Source organism: Carlito syrichta, unplaced genomic scaffold (genome assembly GCF_000164805.1).
Source record: "Carlito syrichta isolate Samal-C Ts95f unplaced genomic scaffold, Tarsius_syrichta-2.0.1 Scaffold316482, whole genome shotgun sequence".
NCBI classification, from domain to species: Eukaryota; Metazoa; Chordata; class Mammalia; order Primates; family Tarsiidae; genus Carlito; species Carlito syrichta.
The window spans coordinates 101,360-117,955 of record NW_007260578.1 but is presented as its reverse complement, the minus strand read 5'-3'; the positions used below and the strand labels follow the sequence as shown (position 1 = coordinate 117,955).

General features: G+C 36.8%; 1 protein-coding gene across 1 annotated transcript in view; it reads right to left on the bottom strand.

Annotated features, from left to right (window-relative positions):
• The window catches only part of ATE1 (arginyltransferase 1), a 168,769-nt gene that overhangs the window by 149,894 nt on the left and 2,279 nt on the right, over positions 1–16,596 (bottom strand). The window contains exons 2-5 of the mRNA XM_008074549.1: positions 15,003–15,066; positions 13,365–13,427; positions 7,037–7,140; positions 5,095–5,346 (exon numbers count right to left, since the gene is read on the bottom strand). Coding sequence (XP_008072740.1) covers positions 5,095–5,346; positions 7,037–7,140; positions 13,365–13,427; positions 15,003–15,064 — 481 coding nt within the window. The 5' untranslated portion in view covers positions 15,065–15,066. The remainder of the gene's footprint in view (positions 1–5,094; positions 5,347–7,036; positions 7,141–13,364; positions 13,428–15,002; positions 15,067–16,596) is intronic.

The window sequence follows — 16,596 nt, the reverse complement described above, 5'->3', positions numbered from 1 at the left end:
TAAATTTTTTAAAAAGCTATTAATGAAGTAAAGAAATAAGCTATTGATTTTAAGATCCTGAAACATAGTATTCACAAGTCATATAAAAGTCAGAAGCAAGGTTTATAAGACAAGTAAATTCAACTTTTAGAGAGAAGAAAATTAAGATCTAAAGTGGTTAAAGGATTTGCAAGACTAGAAGTTGATCAAAAGAAACAAATCTGATAAAACAGCTCCAAACAGATAATACCACAACTTCATTAACTAACTAAAAATAAAGTTTACCTATTAAAAAAAAAACTTTAGGCTGGATACAAAGGCTCACATCTGTAATCCAGCACTTTGGGAGGCCCCCGGCAGGAAGACTGCTTGAGCCTAGGAGTTCAAGATCAGTCTAGGCAACATAGGAAGACTTCGTCTATACAAAACAATCAAAAAACTAAGTTGGGCATGGTGGCACAGTGGCCCATGCCTTTAGTCCCCACTACTTGGGAGGCTGAGGTAGACGGATCACCTAAGCACAAGAGATCGAGGCTGCTGTGGTGAGCCATGTTCGTTCCACCCTCTCCAGCCTGCGTGACAGAGAGACCCCAGTTCAGAGGAAAAAAAAAGAAAGAAAAGACTTTCAATAAGTCTAACAACCAGGTAACAAAAGACTCAATCTATAATTGACTCCATTGCCTAACAGAATTAATTTTCTTAGGCCAAGCTCTGTGCCTTTTTTCAAATTTGCTCTGAGACACAACAGTTCAAAGCACATACAGTGACACAAACTGCCTAAGGCATGAACCAGCTCAGTCACTGGTTAGATAACCTTGGGCAAGCTTCATTCTCCGTACAAGAAAGGCAAAATCAGTCCTACATATAGAGTTCCTGTGAGGATTAAATGAGTCAATGTAAGTGGAACTCATACAAAAGTATCTACCATTCAGTTAAGGGTACTTATTATTATTAGCTATTATTTGTAACACTAACACTTAAAATAATATTTTACCTACATAGGCATTCCATATATAGTAACTTTTTAAAACTCCCTACTTTCTATTCTGAAAACTACATTCTGAACCAAAGTTTTAAAATTATGAACAAACAATAAAACTATATAGAGCAAACTGAGAAACACCAATTCTCAGTATTTCTATGAAAGATTACCTGCGTCATTTTTTTACACTAAGTCATTGAACTAAGCAATTCTTATCATGATTTTTTTTTAAATTTTAGCCTTCTGAATATTTTTAAATTTTATTTTACATTTTTCAGACAGCATCTCATTATGTTGCCCAGGCTGGTCTCGAACTCCTGGGCTTAAGTGATCTTCTTGCCTTGGTCTCCCAAAATGCTGGGATTATAGGCGTGAGCCACCATGCCCAGCCCATGACTGTTTTTCTCTACATTTATATGCTACCACATTGCTAACTACAATGAACAGCAAATTACAATTTCAGCGTATTTAGAAGATAAAGATCTCCTAAATCAATAAATTCCTTCCACAGAATAGAAACAGGTCATCACTGCAAAATCAGTACACCACATCAATCCTGCATCCACAGAAGTTCAAAGCAACTCAAGAATTCCAGAGTAGTCCAAATGATCTGAATAGAGTTTAACAGACCTGCATAATTTCTAATTAATTCTAAGGGAATATACTTATAATATTGTTTTAAATAAAATGGAAATTAGGATTCTAGAGAAAATCCAAAGATTTTTAAATAGTCTCAGATTCTTAATGAAAGGCATCCTAAGGGGAAAACAAACTGCAATAAAAGTTGTTAATGTTTCCGTAATCACACTGCTGGAGGCAAAATTATGTATAAAACCACTGTGTATATTCACAAGTTAAAACAAAAATGAAAAATATAACTGTTGCATAATGTGAGGAAAAGTAAACGGATGTGTGATATTCTAATCTAATTCTACTATCCTCAATGTTCTTGAGAAGTAGGTTTCTTAATGCAGAAGAAAGAAAATACAAATATAAAACCAAAAAAAGAGAGAAAAGATAAAAATGCTACAGTCCTGATTTGAATTGAAAGTATCAGTATCAGTCTGTTCAATGAAAAAGGCCTAGAAAATAATGACTAAGTCAGTGGCGCAATAATGTATACTGCTAGTCTAGTTTGTGATCTCCAAATATCATTTTCCTGCTAAAACCAACCAGAACCGCTTGAAAAAACATCTGATAATCCAGAACCATAATGTCACATCAGATAGCAAAGACGCTGTCAAAGACTACTAGGAGAGTGTCAAAAGGACTCAGAAGCCAATGTAAAGACGCTCTCACAGAAACAATATGTTACAACACAGAAAATATGTTTAGATTCATGAGTTTACAATGATACCAAAAGGAAAACAAACTGGTCACTGTTAGAACATGCTATTGTGAAAAATGGTAAACAAAAAGAATCAAGAATTTATCCTGCCTTTACTATGAGTTTTTATGAGAAACAAATAGACAAAGGGAAGTTTCTCCATATGGAAGCATTCTAGTCAGTAAATGAAGAGTGAATGAAAGAATATTTAATAAATGGATGGATTTAGATATTGAACACCTATGACTATTAGCACTAACAAAAAGAGAGACATGCAGACATTATATATCTTCTGAAAGACCACTCGTGAAGTGACCCTGTCAATCCTCAAAAAAATAATTCTGGCCGGGCTCGGTGGCTCAGCCTGTAATCCCGCGCCTTTGGGAGGCTGAGGTGAGTGGATTGCCTGAGCCCGCGGGTTCGAGACCCGCCTGGGCAGCGAGACCTCATCTCTACAATAAATCAAAAATCAGCCGGGCATGGTAGTGCATGCCTGTAATTCCGGCTACTCGGAAGGCTGAGGTGGAAGGATCGCTGGAGCCCAGCAGGCGAGGCTGCGGTGGCCGGGAACGGCCACTGCACTCCAGTCTGGGCAACAGAGCGAGACTCCAACTCAAAAAAAAAAAAATAATAATAATTCAAACCCAAATCTGATTAAGATTTTCAAAAAAACAAACAAAAAAGAAAATTTAGCCCAGCATCTAATCAAATATCTAGATCCAACTATCAATTTACAAGTGGGCAGAAGAACAAGTTACACTGCATTGCAGATGTAACCAGTCAGATACAGACAGTGGAAAAAACAACCCAAGACAAACAATCCCGTTTCTTTAACAAATAAACAGCAAGTAAAAAAAAAAGGGGGGGATGAAAGAGGAACGCCTCTAGATCAAGAGGTTTTAGAAATGTATCAATCAACAAACTGCAATATGTGGACATTAGCTACTGACAGAAACAAATGTTTAAAAATTGGAATTTGAACACTGAATACTCAATGGCATTAAGAAATTTTATTTAGGTGCAACTTTTAGAGACGTATTCTGAAATACAAGAATAGAGTAATATCTGGGTTTGCTTCAATATAATATTGAAAGGGGGAACTATATACAGGTATACATAAAAGAAGAGCGACTATCATGAGACAATAGTTGTTTGAGATGAGGGTAAAGTTCATTATATTATTCAATCTACACTTATGTTTGAAATACTCCATAATACAGGTTTTTTTTTTTTTGTGACAAACTATAAGTAACTTTTTAAATAAAAAATAAAATAATAAAAGAACTGACCCTATCACCCAAGAGAGCAAGAATTAAAATAAATTGTCTAAATCATTCAAAACATTCTATTGGGGGCCAGACATGGTGACTTGTACGTATAATCCCAGTACTTTGGGAGGCTGAGGTGGGAGGATCACAGGAAGCCAAGAGTTCAAGACCAGCCTGGGCAACAAAGTGAAACCCATCTCAACAAAAAATTTTGAAGATATCTGGGTGTAGTCCCAGTTTCCAGCTACTCAGGAGGATGAAGTGGGAGATTTGCTTGAGCCTAGGAGTTCAAGGTTACATTGAGCTATGACTGCACCACTGCACTCCAGCATGAGCGACAGAATGAGACCTTGTTTCAAAAGTAAAATAAAATAAGTAAAAATAAAATATTTTACTGGGACATTATTATTAATTAGGATGAAACTTCAGACCAACATCCATTTAAATACCATGAAAGTCTTACATAAAAATTATCCAATAAAATTGCAAAAGGAAGGTTTTCTGTGCTTTTAACATGTATAACATAACCTAGACAAAAAAAAAAAAAAATCTAAAACAGTACTAAAAATTTCTCCCTTGAATCATTTGATATAGATAAATATAAGAACTAATTCAAGAACTGAAGTCATCTAATAATATCCATCCAACTTCACATTTCATAAAATAATTTTTTTTTTTTTTGAGTCAGAGTCTCATTCTGTCACCCAGGCTAGAGTGCAGTGGCACACTCATGGCCACTGAAGCCTCGACCTGCTGGGCTCAGGCAATCCTTCTACCTCAGCCTTCCAAGCAGTAGGCACTATAGGCGTGTGCCACCACACCTGGCTAATTTTTTTTATTTCTTGTAGAGACAAGGTCTTGCAAAGTTGCCCAGGCTGGTCTTGAACCCCTGGGCTCAGGCAATCCTCTTGCCTCAGCCTCCCAAAGTGCTAGGATTACAGGTGTGAGTCATCACACCCAGCTTATAAAATAATTTTGAGAGAGTTCATACACACACATTAAACCCATTTAATGCTGGATAAGTTTTGTAAGCTTAATTCTTTTGTAAGTGAAAATACAGGAAAAAAAAACTTACCTTATAAAGGCAAAATCTGAACATTCTAAAATAAATTTATTACAATTACATTTTTAAAATGTAATGCTAAACTAAGGAATTTTACAATGTCTATATTCTGAACATCATAACTATAATTTGCGTTCTCACTTTGCTAGTAAGAATGTTTATCACTACACCTTTCCACTAACAAAAATTTGATTCTCAAACCATTAAGGCCCCAAAGTAGTAAGAAGAAATAAGACTTTTTTTTAAATGTCTGTATTTAGGAAAAAGGTTATGATTTCACACTTTTTAAGCATAACAGTTTTAGACATAATTTGTTCATCTAAATTCAAGTCCCCATAAGTTGTATACAACAGGATTGTGTTTTACAGGTTTCATGGGTAATTAATCTTTTTGGCTGATGGAAAGGGTTAGGATTTAAAATAACTCAAGCAAAAAGAAAAGCAGTAAATATGACTTGGTATCAAATGTTCACTACCTGGTTTAGGAACTGTGTGAACTTTAACTGAATGTGATGGTTCACCAGAGCCCAGCTTCTCTTCTATAGCTTGTGACTGCATTAAATCATTAGATTCTTTCTTCTTGGAGTTTTTTCCTTTCTTCTCTTCGCTCTCCATGCTTTCTTTGAGGTCATCACTGAGCATTTTAAGATCACACTGTATGTCCAACTTATTTATTAATGCAAAGTCACCTGCCACAGCAGCATCCATTGTGGAATCCATGGGCTCATCTACAAATCAGAAGAAATTACAGTCCATCAACTGGGTCATTTGACATAGTTAAGATAAACACAGGAATATGTGCCCATTACCCACTGTAGCAGGAACCACTGTCTGTTCACCAAATCCATTCTTCCATCTTCCAAAGTAAAAAAGCTGTACCTAAGACTGTGGCACCCTAACAGAAGAATGCACTGCCAGTCCCTTTGCATGTGGTGACCAATCTACCACCAATAGAATATCGTACAACTGATATATCCAATTTTGCCTCACTTAAAGGAAATTTGCAACCCTAGATGTCCATCCTTCCTCCTACCCAGTGACTGGATTAGTAAAAACCAGAGAAACCTTGGAAATCACATGTTAAAGAAAGTACCAGAATGGCTGGGGGGAGCAGAGCTGCAGGTCGACCTGGAACACCCACAATGGACTATTATGTGAGGAAAGAAACAGACTTGTATCATTTTTTAGTCATTGCATTTTGGTGTCTCTTTGTCACAAGTTTTTAATTCAGAAGCCCATAACAAGTCAAATAAAGAACCAAATGTACATAAAAGCTATGTAAATAGAGAGGCAACCATCAATCTACAAATTGACAGTATTTTCAACACTAATCTGCCTATTAATTTTTGAAACTCATAACATGATTCAGGCCATAAAAAAATTTGCATAGTGACTAGCCAACAAAATCTATTTAACTTTAAGATTATGTACCAACAATACTGATCAGAGATGTATCAAAATTCTGATGTTCTAACTCCCCGCAAAACTCTAAAACTAAAGCCTCCTGGGCTTAACAAAGAGCTTCTGTGCTCTCTGTTACTCCCAACTCTGCAAGGCTAATCCAAGTTGTCCCGAAACCTGGTCCATTAAAGGGCTGTGCCTGAAGGTAAAGAACTTACCTGTCATGCTGTATCTACAGTGCTTAAAACAGTGAGTGGGACATTGTAGGCACTCAAAACACACAGGTAAAAGGAATAAATAAGCTAAGACTAGGTTGGAAGGTTCCCAGGATTAGGCCTTTCCTATGGCAGAAGTAAGAAGGATCTCTAAGAATGGACAACATTCCCAATCCTAATGCTCACATATGACAGGAAAACTTAAAGAAAAAAATACCGAAAACAGTATAAAGACTATTTTTAAAAAAAGAAAAAGAAAAGCATCTGTAACTAAAGTCAAATAAATGCTACCAATAATCTTTTCAGGAAAGTCACTCACAAACAAGTAAGAAAGATAAATTGAGACAGTATAATTTATTGAAGGAAAGAAAGCCTTACTTAAACACAGAAAACCTGATCTTTACTCAGCATTAAAAGTCATAGTGCAATCTTGTATAAGCTACATGTAAGCATCTGTTTCTCCAGATATAATGACACTTTCTATTAAGATCAAGTAAGATGAGTTGGCAAAGCATTTTGAAAACTGACATTTCAATAAACTCCAGGAAATCACATCTGTAAAATTATCCTCAATTTTCTTTCAAAGCTAGACTCTCCTGATAGACAGTCTTTATATCCTTGATTCGGGGGCCAGTGTTAACAGTAATAGCAGTGCTAACAGCAGTTGTCATCCTAGCAGTAGTACATGATTATAACAATGACCACCCCCCTTCCCTACCTAAGTTAAGATAACTGAAAGTGGCACCCTTGAAAACAGACATCAATTTGAAGTAAATAGTTTTAAGACCCAATCTCGTCTTACCCTCACAATTTCCTTTGGAAATTTCCCCTTTAGCCAGAAATTTCAACATTTTCTTCAAAACCTTCTTCTGAGATTTTGAAGGCTGAAACTGTAAAGGTCGGCACCTAGGAAAGCAAAATAAATATTTTAAAAGTGAACTCAAACTTTGAAGAAATTAAATCAGCTCTGGATAGTATCTGGAACAATGAGGCAAATCTCATACCTGAGATTTCTGGTTAAAGATGAGGCTTTATGTAGCCTCTCTTCAAATCACACTAACACTATAGTTAAGAGACTTTTTTAAAAAGAAAGAAAAAGACACAAACCACTAGGGAAAAAAAAAAACAACAACTGTGGAAAGCAGATGTACAAGGGTGGACCCCCCAAAAAAGGAATTTATTAAAAACTGTATTTATTCTTACATGTTTAAACTTCAGTCACCTCCGAAGTGCTCTTCATTTGATGTAATACATCTATTGAGATGCTTTTTGCACTGTTCAGAACAGTTTTTGAAGTTTTTATGCTTTTTAGCTCTGCCATTTTTTGTTTCACATCTTCCACATAGGCAAAACATTTCCCTTTGAGGACTTTTTCATCAGGAAAACAAAAAAAAGTCGATGGGGAGAGGTGAGGTAAATAGGAAGGATGAGATACAGGGGTCATGTTGTTTTTGGTCAAAAACTACTGAACACTCAGTGCGGTGAGGGCAGGTGCGATCGTAAATCACCCATCATGAAATGGGTACATGGACTGAAAGAAACACCAAAAAAAATTCACTGAGGCTGAACACAGCCTCTTACAACAACACATAGCTGGCACGCTGAGGCCGATGGATTCCTAGAACACTCACCTAGTGGAGGAAGCCTGTACTATAAGGGGCCTGCTCTCCAAAAAATAATTCCAGGGTTTTTTTGCCCCCTCCCACCCCGTACAAGTAGCAAGTGACTTAACAGACCAAAGAAAGCTAAATCCTAAGCCAACAGTGAGGAAAAAAATACAAAGATATCAAATTTTCTCTATACTACCTCTAAAAGTCTTAGGAATTGATGCCTCTGAAAATATAATTAAGGGTAGATCTAAAAATAGAAGGATCCCTTGAAAACCTGTTTGCTTGAGTAATTATTTTATTTTTATTTTTTAATTTTTGAGTTGGAGTCTCCTTCTGTCGCCCAGGCTGGAGTACAATGGCATACTCACAGCCACTGTAGACTTGATCTGCTGGGCTCAGGCAATCCTGCCACCTCAGCCTTTCAAGTGGAAACACAGGTGGTGTGCCACCACAGCCAGCTAATTTTTTGTAGAGACAAGGTCTCACCAAGTTACCCAAAACCCTGGTCTCAAAACCCTGGGCTCAGGCAATCCTCTCGCCTCCGCCTCACAAAGTGCTACAATTACAGGTATGAGCAAATGTACCCGGTCTTATTTTTGGTAAATTTGTTTAGCGATAAGGTCTCAGTCTGTTGCCTATGCTGAAGTGCACAGTTCACAATCACAGTCCACTTCAGTCTAGATTCAAAAGATCCTCCCACCTCAACCTCCCAAATAGCTGGGACTGCAAGCATGTGCCTCCATGCCCAGCTAATTTTTTTATTGTCTTTTGTAGAGATGGGTTTCTCATGTTGCCAGGGCTGAAAGTCTGTTTCAAAGCAAAGACAGATGCCATATCTCCTCTCTCACCTACAAACTCCTCCCTACTCAACCCATTAGAAAAGGGTAAGCTATTAGTAAGACGTAAAAACAGAGCCTCTTACATGAAGGATACAAGGCACAGTTGAGAGCAATGATACTATATTGAAAACAGGAAGCTTAAATGAGTATACATACTGAATGTTGAGATCACCAATCCAACCCCAGAACAGCAACAGGTTATACTTTCTCTTGAATGTGATGAGGCCTAAAAATACTAACAATCAGGGATTCCTCAACAGAACAGCCCAGCCTGATCACCCACAGGAAATGAGAACAAGACATACCCAAGGTCCACAGTAAACAAAGCCTACCAGGTACAAAGAATTTCCAATGGAACCCTGAAATGTCAAAATCACCTGACACTTGAGGAAGGCCTCTACTACAAAGATAGGAACTAAACAAATTGGACAAAATAACTTGGAGGATATAGACTATGGCAGAAAAAAAAGAACTCTAAAAAAAATCCTCAGGCCAGGTGTGGTAGCTCATGCCTGCAATCCCAGCACTTTGGGAGGTGGAGGTGAGAGGAGTGCCTGAGTCCAGGGGTTCAAGACCAACTAGGACTACTTGGCGAGACCTCATCTCTAAAAAAAAAAAAAAAAAAAAAAAAAACCAAAAAAGAAAAAAATCCTCAAAGAAATCTCATTTTTTATGCTATTACAGCCATAAAATAATAGGATGTTATTAAACAAAAAGACCTTCCTTCAGAAGTAAAAATACGGTAAAAGAAATTTAAAAAATTAAGCAGAAGACTTAAAAAATAAAGTTGAGGAAACCTCCCAGAAGATTCAGCAAAAAAGAGATGAAAAACTGATGAGAAAAGTAAGAGTTAAAGGACTAGTCTAAGAGGTCCAAAATCTAAACAAAGGTATGAAGCAAGAAGAAAGAAAATAGAGGTAAGAAGATAAAACTAAAAATTCAAGAAAATTTCCCTGAACTGAAGAATACGATAGGAGGAGTTCCCAGAGAAGAAGAGCCCTTCAAGTTTGTACATATAGGTCAGGCTCAGTGGCTCAGCCTGTAATCCCAGCACTTTGGGAAGCCAAGGCGAGTGTGGCCTGAGCCCACAGGTTTGAGACCAGCCCAAGCAACTTGGTGAGACCTCGTCTCTACAATAAATCAAAAAATTAGCCAAGTGCAGTACCACGTGCCTGTAACTCCTGCTACTTGGAAGCCTGAGGTGGAAGGATCGCCAGAGCCTAGCAGGTCAACCCTGGGGTGGCTGTGAAAGTACTACTACACTCCAGCCTGGACAACGGAGTGAGACTCCAACTCAAAAAATAAAAATAAAAAAAAAAACACACACATACAGCCAAATGTACTATGAAATTTAAGAATGCTGAAGTCAAAATAGATTCCATGATAAAGAACATGTTTTAGGCAAAGGCACAAGAATCAAAACACCACTGCACTTCTCAACAACAATAAGACAACAATGGAGTAAAGCAATCAAAATTCTGAAGGAAAATTATTTTCATCCTATACTTCTGTACACAGACAAGCTATAAGTTTGAGCAGTGAATTAAAATGTTTTCAGACATGCAAGGTCTCAAAAAAATTTCTTCTTGTGTACTTTTTCTCAGGAAGCTATTAGAAGATGTGCTTCACTAAAACAAAGCAAAAATCCAAGAAAGAAAGGTTTCCAACCCACAAACTAAACAGAATCACCAAGATGAAAATAAAAAGAAATCCCAGGATGACAGTGATGTGGTCAGATATGGAGGGTAACCTGTCCAAATAAGAACAGGTCAAAAGGCTCCACGAAAGACTTTCATCAAGAAGATAAAAGTAGTATTAGAATACTTGAGGCATCTAAACATAGTAAGAAAAAACTTACAGAATTGGGATTCATTTTCAAAATAAACTGGTCGTCATATAGACTATGCAAACAAAAAAGATAATTAGTAACTCCAGGAAATGCAGAAAAGTATGCAGAAAAGGAAAAGCAATCATAGTATACTACATGGCTCAGTTGTGAAGCATATTTACACAGTCATAACGATGTGACTACATTGACCCAAAATCTTAATGCTTCTAATGGGAAGTTGGGGATGAGGACAAAAAGGAGCTTGAATATGGCAGGGAAACAGGGATGAAGAAAATAAATCCTTGTCTTTCATAGAGAGAAACCCAGGGTTAATGGAGAAAACAGAAAAAAAATCAAGTATTACAATTATATAAGCATGTTACTTAAATACAGGGAGATAAAAATCCAGAAGAATCAGTTAAAACACTTCAAGGTGACTGACTGCTAGTGGGAAGCAGGAAATAGGAAAACGGTGGTACAGGGATTGATGTTTTCCAAAATTAGCTTTACAGAACTATTTGACACCTTAAATTACAAGCATGTATATTCTGATAAAAGCAAAAACTAAAAGAAAAAAAATTCACAGTCAGAGAAGTTTGTCCCCATTTATACTCAATTCTTGGGCAGCCCCTAACTTCTGCCTAACAAGAAGCTAAGCTACAGGCTAAGCTGTAGGTTATCCTTGCCTTTATATAAGTTCTCACTGTAACTACTGTAGTACACAAAGTAAAATAACCAGAAGAGTAAACTTGGAAAATGTGCCATAAGATCAAGATATTTAATGAAATTATGCAAAGAATAACAATTCAGGCCGGGCTCGGTGGCTCAGCCTGTAATCCCAACACTTTGGGAGGCCAAGGCGAGTGGGTTGCCTGAGCCTGTGGGTTCAAGAGCAGGCTGGGTAACTTGGTGAGACCTTGTCTCTACAATAAAAAACAAAAAGTAGCTGGGTGTGGTAGCACACGTCTGTAGTTCCGGCTACTCGGAAGGCTGAGGCAGGATAGCCAGAGCAGGTCGACAATGGAGTGGCCGTGAGCATGCGTGCCACTGCACTTCAGGCTGGGCGAAGGAGTGAGACTCTTAACTCAAAAAAAAAAAAAAGAATAGCAGTTCGGGAAATGTTTGATTCCATGTTAAGTATAAAAATCATATTTTATAGCTACCTTGTTTTACAATGTTAATTGAATCTTTTTATAAAGGCAATATATCTAGAATACAAATTTGCATATAACAGGTACAAAATATATTTTCCATGCTTTATCTTTTTGTTTAACCAACTGAAATCAACCTTTTCTGATCATAAAGAATCGCAGAAGCCGGGCTCAGTGGCTCAGCCTGTAATCCCGCGCCTTGGGAGGCTGAGGTGAGTAGACTGCTTGAGCCTGAGGGTTCGTGACCTGCCTAGACAACCTGGCTAGACCTCATCTCTACAATAAATCAAAAAATTAGCCAGGCGTGGTAGCGCACGCCTGTAGTTCCAGCTACTCGGAAGGCTAAGGCAGAAGGATCGCCGGAGCCCAGCAGGCCAAGGCTGCGGAGGCCGGACGCGTGTCACTGTACTCCAGTCTGGGCAACGGAGTGAGACTTCAACTCAAAAAAAAAAAAAAAAAAAAATCACAGAGTTCAAGTCAACCAACTTCATATTTATTAATATAATCCTAATAAATAAATTTTATTTAATCAAATAAATTACTATGTGAAGAAAAATGACGTCTGCCTTAGAAGATGTCTTCTCTTCACATCTGAAGAGAAGAGCACAAGTTGAAAGAGAACAGCACAAGCTATTCTGTCATTCCAGCTTTCACGTAATTAGATGATGTCGGGAACCAGACACTCACATTTTTTCCTTGTCATCTGCCAATCCAGGTATAAAAGGGTTCTAATCAGGGATCAGTGAACCTTTTGGAGTATGTGATTATCGTAAAACTAACATGCAAAATGTTATATATTTGTGTCTATATGCCTTTGAGCAGGGAGAAGGATCAGAAAGAGACTACAGCTTTCATCAGATTCTAAACATGGTCTGCAATACAAACAAAAAATGTTAAGAGCAACTAAGGCAGACAGCTGTGAGGACCAGACAAAAGAGTGATGGACAAAACTGTTTGATTTTTTTCTACCTAGAGTATATATACGCCATATATACAAATATATATTTCAAAATGTTACTGCACTTTCCAAATTTTCTATCAAAAAAGAAGAAAAAGATGACCTTTATAATCAGAAAAGAGGAGTAAAATCTTCCATGTTAGAGTGAAATGAGAGGATATGTGGAAAACCCATAATGTTATGAGAAATCCAAAAACACTTTGTAGCAAAAGAGACTTTTTGGCTTTTTAGTTTAAATTTTTTATTTAAGAAAACTGGATTCTGAATGTAGGTGGTAGATTAAGCCCTCTTCCTACCAAGTAATTTACAGGAGCCTGTAGTATTGTTTGAATTACAAGTGTTATGTCAGTGATACATCAGAACACAAAAAGTCCTAAGCTAAGTCCTATAAACATTTAACATCTAAAGAAAGTAATTTGAATATTTATCAATATTTTCCCAATATTTCATGGCTTTCAATGATGAGACTGCTATATTTATATCTGAACCAATTAAATAATATTACTAAAACTATTGATCAGTACATATACACAGCATCAGTGGGTAGAAAAAAAATAACTCATTTGCTTTTCCTCATAAACATTATAGTTTTAAACATTTATTCCTTAATTACAAGGAATTAGTCTACCTAGGGTGGAAATTAACATTAAACAAACATTAAATTTAAAAAGCTCAAGAGATTACTTAAAAATTACACACAATTTTCATATTATAGATCTTCTTTCCACTAATTAAAATTCTTACCTTATTGTGTACTGAGGGCAACAGGTTTGATTCATGACAGGTTTGTACACATATTTTCCACTTCTAAAATTATAAATATAGCTTATTAGTTTTTTATATATTTTTCACAAGCACCAAAATAGATTAGTACAGGAACACTACATTAAATAAGGGTAAAAAAATCTCATCAATGGTGTAAAATGCATTCAGTTTTAACTACTCTTCATAAGCTAAATAATTTTCAAAGTAACTGTACTAAGGACTAGAACCCAGTCTTTTATTTCCTAAAGCTTTACTTATGTACTCCCAGACTAATCATCTAAATTACCCTCTTACTCTCACCAGCATCTGTGATCCCTTCCCTTTCTTCACCTGCTACCGGTCCTGAATATCACAAAGACAATGAGAGAAAACTGTCCATGATGCCCATGTATGCCACTGCCTCTGACATCCACATTTGGATATTCCATACTCACCAATACAAAGTACCCCAAAACTAATCCAATGCTTTCCATGCATTCCTGATCTATGGTAATAATAGAACCATTCATTCACTCCCAGAAACCTGGGAATCATTTTAGACTCCTCCCTCTAATTCACCTCTATAACCAGTCAGTCAGTTTTTCACCTCTAAAACATATCTTAAGTTTATCCCCTCCACTCTGTCACCATTGCCACTAAGACACCAGTCCTAATCATCTCACATTTGGATAGTTCAATAACCTATGGAATTCATCTTCTGGTCTCCCTGACCACTCCTTTAAATACCCCTCTGCCATCTGAATGATCTCTTCCAAAACAAATTTCATCACACTTCTCTCTTACATAAAACGCTCTCAATGGCTCTTTTTGGTCTTAAAAAAAAAAAATTCCTTATCACAGCAGGCAAGTCCTCCATCATCTGACCTATGTCTACCTTTTGAGTCTCATAAAGTTTAAGGAGGGTTATGATGCTTCAGCTGGTGCTCACAATCTCGTCTTTTGGAGAGTACTGACAGAGTATTTAACATTATCTATATTCACATAAGGAAATTTACCTAAGATTTACTTTAAAATTATCTACATAAAAATAACTACCTAACAAAGGCAATGTGAAGACCTTAACGGATTCCTGTTTCAAATAAACCAACTGTTAAAAAAAAGTCTTTGAGACAATCTAAAAAAACCTAATCAAAAGTAGGTAACAAGTAACATCAAAGAATTATTGATTTTGTAAGGTATGATAATGATATTATAGAAATGTCAAAGAGGAAACAGGAACACTTCTCTCTTAGAGATGCATACTGATTACGGATCTATTAATATAATAACTGTAATAATAACTTACAGATGGAATTTGCTATGAAGTATTTTAGGAGTGGAGAGGAAGAGCAAGGACAATCCATCAAACAAGAGTAGCAGAATGTTAGAAACTGTTGAAGCTTTGTGTTAAGTATATGAAGATCATTATAATGCATTTTCCACTTTTGTGAATATTTGAAATTTTCCTAATAAACATATTTTTTGAAAGAGAAACAAAATGCTTACACAAAAGAACACAATAAAAATTTTCTTACACATCTTCCCAGCAGCAGGAAAACATTTTAAAGGCATGCGCTATTTTTCAATGATAAGAAGAACCTGAGTAATAGCAGGAACCATATGTATTAAACAGTTCACCTTCGCCATCCTCGGTCTATAAGATCTTGATAATCCTGTGCCGTCATGGAATGTGCCCACATGCCTGAAAAAACAAGTAGTGTGTTAATTATAGCAGGTTGATCTTTTAACTTTTTAAAATCCAAAGTGTTTAGGCTAAAGTTCTAGAACACTCAGTGGAGACATGAAAAGTTTGTACATAACTTTATACTTATTAGCCTGACATAACATACATAGCATAAATGAAAAATGAGATGTATTTCATTTAAAAAATCAAATACGGCCAGGATCAGTGGCTCAGACGGGATTGCCTGAGTCCATGGGTTCGAGACTAGCCTGGGCAGCTTGGCAAGTTCTCGTCTCTACAATTAAAAAAATAAAAAAAGCCAGGCATGGTAGCGTACTCCTGTAGTTCCAGCTACTTGCATGGCTGAGGTGAAAGAATCACCAGAGCCCAGCAAAAATTCGACGGTGGGGTGGCCATGAGCATGCCACTGCACTCCAGCCTGGGCAACAGAGTGAGACTTCAACTCAAAAAAAAAAAAAAAAATTGAAATACATCAAAGTGATTATATTTAATTGATTAGTCAATAGTCTTTATGACATCATAACTTTAAAACCTCACTGCAATCAGATCGCATCAGACCATCCAACTTTAATAATATCCCCAATGGTTTATGGTGCTGATCTCATCAGAAAATTTAGAAAGCAAATTTTTTGAATGCATATTAGTTCTCCTCATTTATATACGAATATATATTTATAACAGAGTCTTGAACATTAAGAACAGGACAAAAGTATATGTCAATACTCCTTTCTAAGTGTGAGAACTGAAAGAAACCCAAATGTCAAGGAACAGGAAAATGATTACAGGGACTATGATGTTATCAATATGATGAAATAATAACGCAACTATTAAACAAATGAAGACCATGAGGAAACACTTAAAGAATATCAGAACTTACATTTTAAAAATGCATTTTTCCCTTTTGTAAGCAGTAAATTGTACAAGAGTTATGTAAAGAAAAAGACAGGCTTGACAGAGAAGGATGTAGCAGAAAAAGTGTGGCACTAGAGTCCTACAGAAATGTCCAGATACCTGGCAGACACTTACTGATACCAACAAGTTACCCCATGAGCCTCAAATTCATTATCTATAAATAAGAATAATAAAACTCACCTACCTAATAGGTGGGTGCCCTATAATAAAGAGTATTAAAAGTAAAATCAAATGAATAGAAATTTATAGTTATTCTCTCTAAGTAAAAAGATTGAAGGCAGGTTTCTTCTACAAAACTTGAAACACAGGACATTTATATTAGCCAGTTTTCTCTTACTAAAATTATTAGGAGAAGGCCGGGCTCGGTGGCTCGGCTGGAGGTCAAGGCGAGTGGACTGACTGCCTTAGCCCGTGGGTTCGAGATTAGCCAGGGCAACTTGGCTAGACCACCTCTCTACAATAAATCAAAAATTATCCAGGCATGGTAGCAACACACCTATGGTTTTGGCTACTTGAAAGGCTAAGGGGAAGCCGGGCTCGGTGGCTCAGCCTGTAATCCCGCGCCTTTGGGAGGCTGAGGTGAGTGGACTGCCTGAGCCCACGAGTTCGAGACCC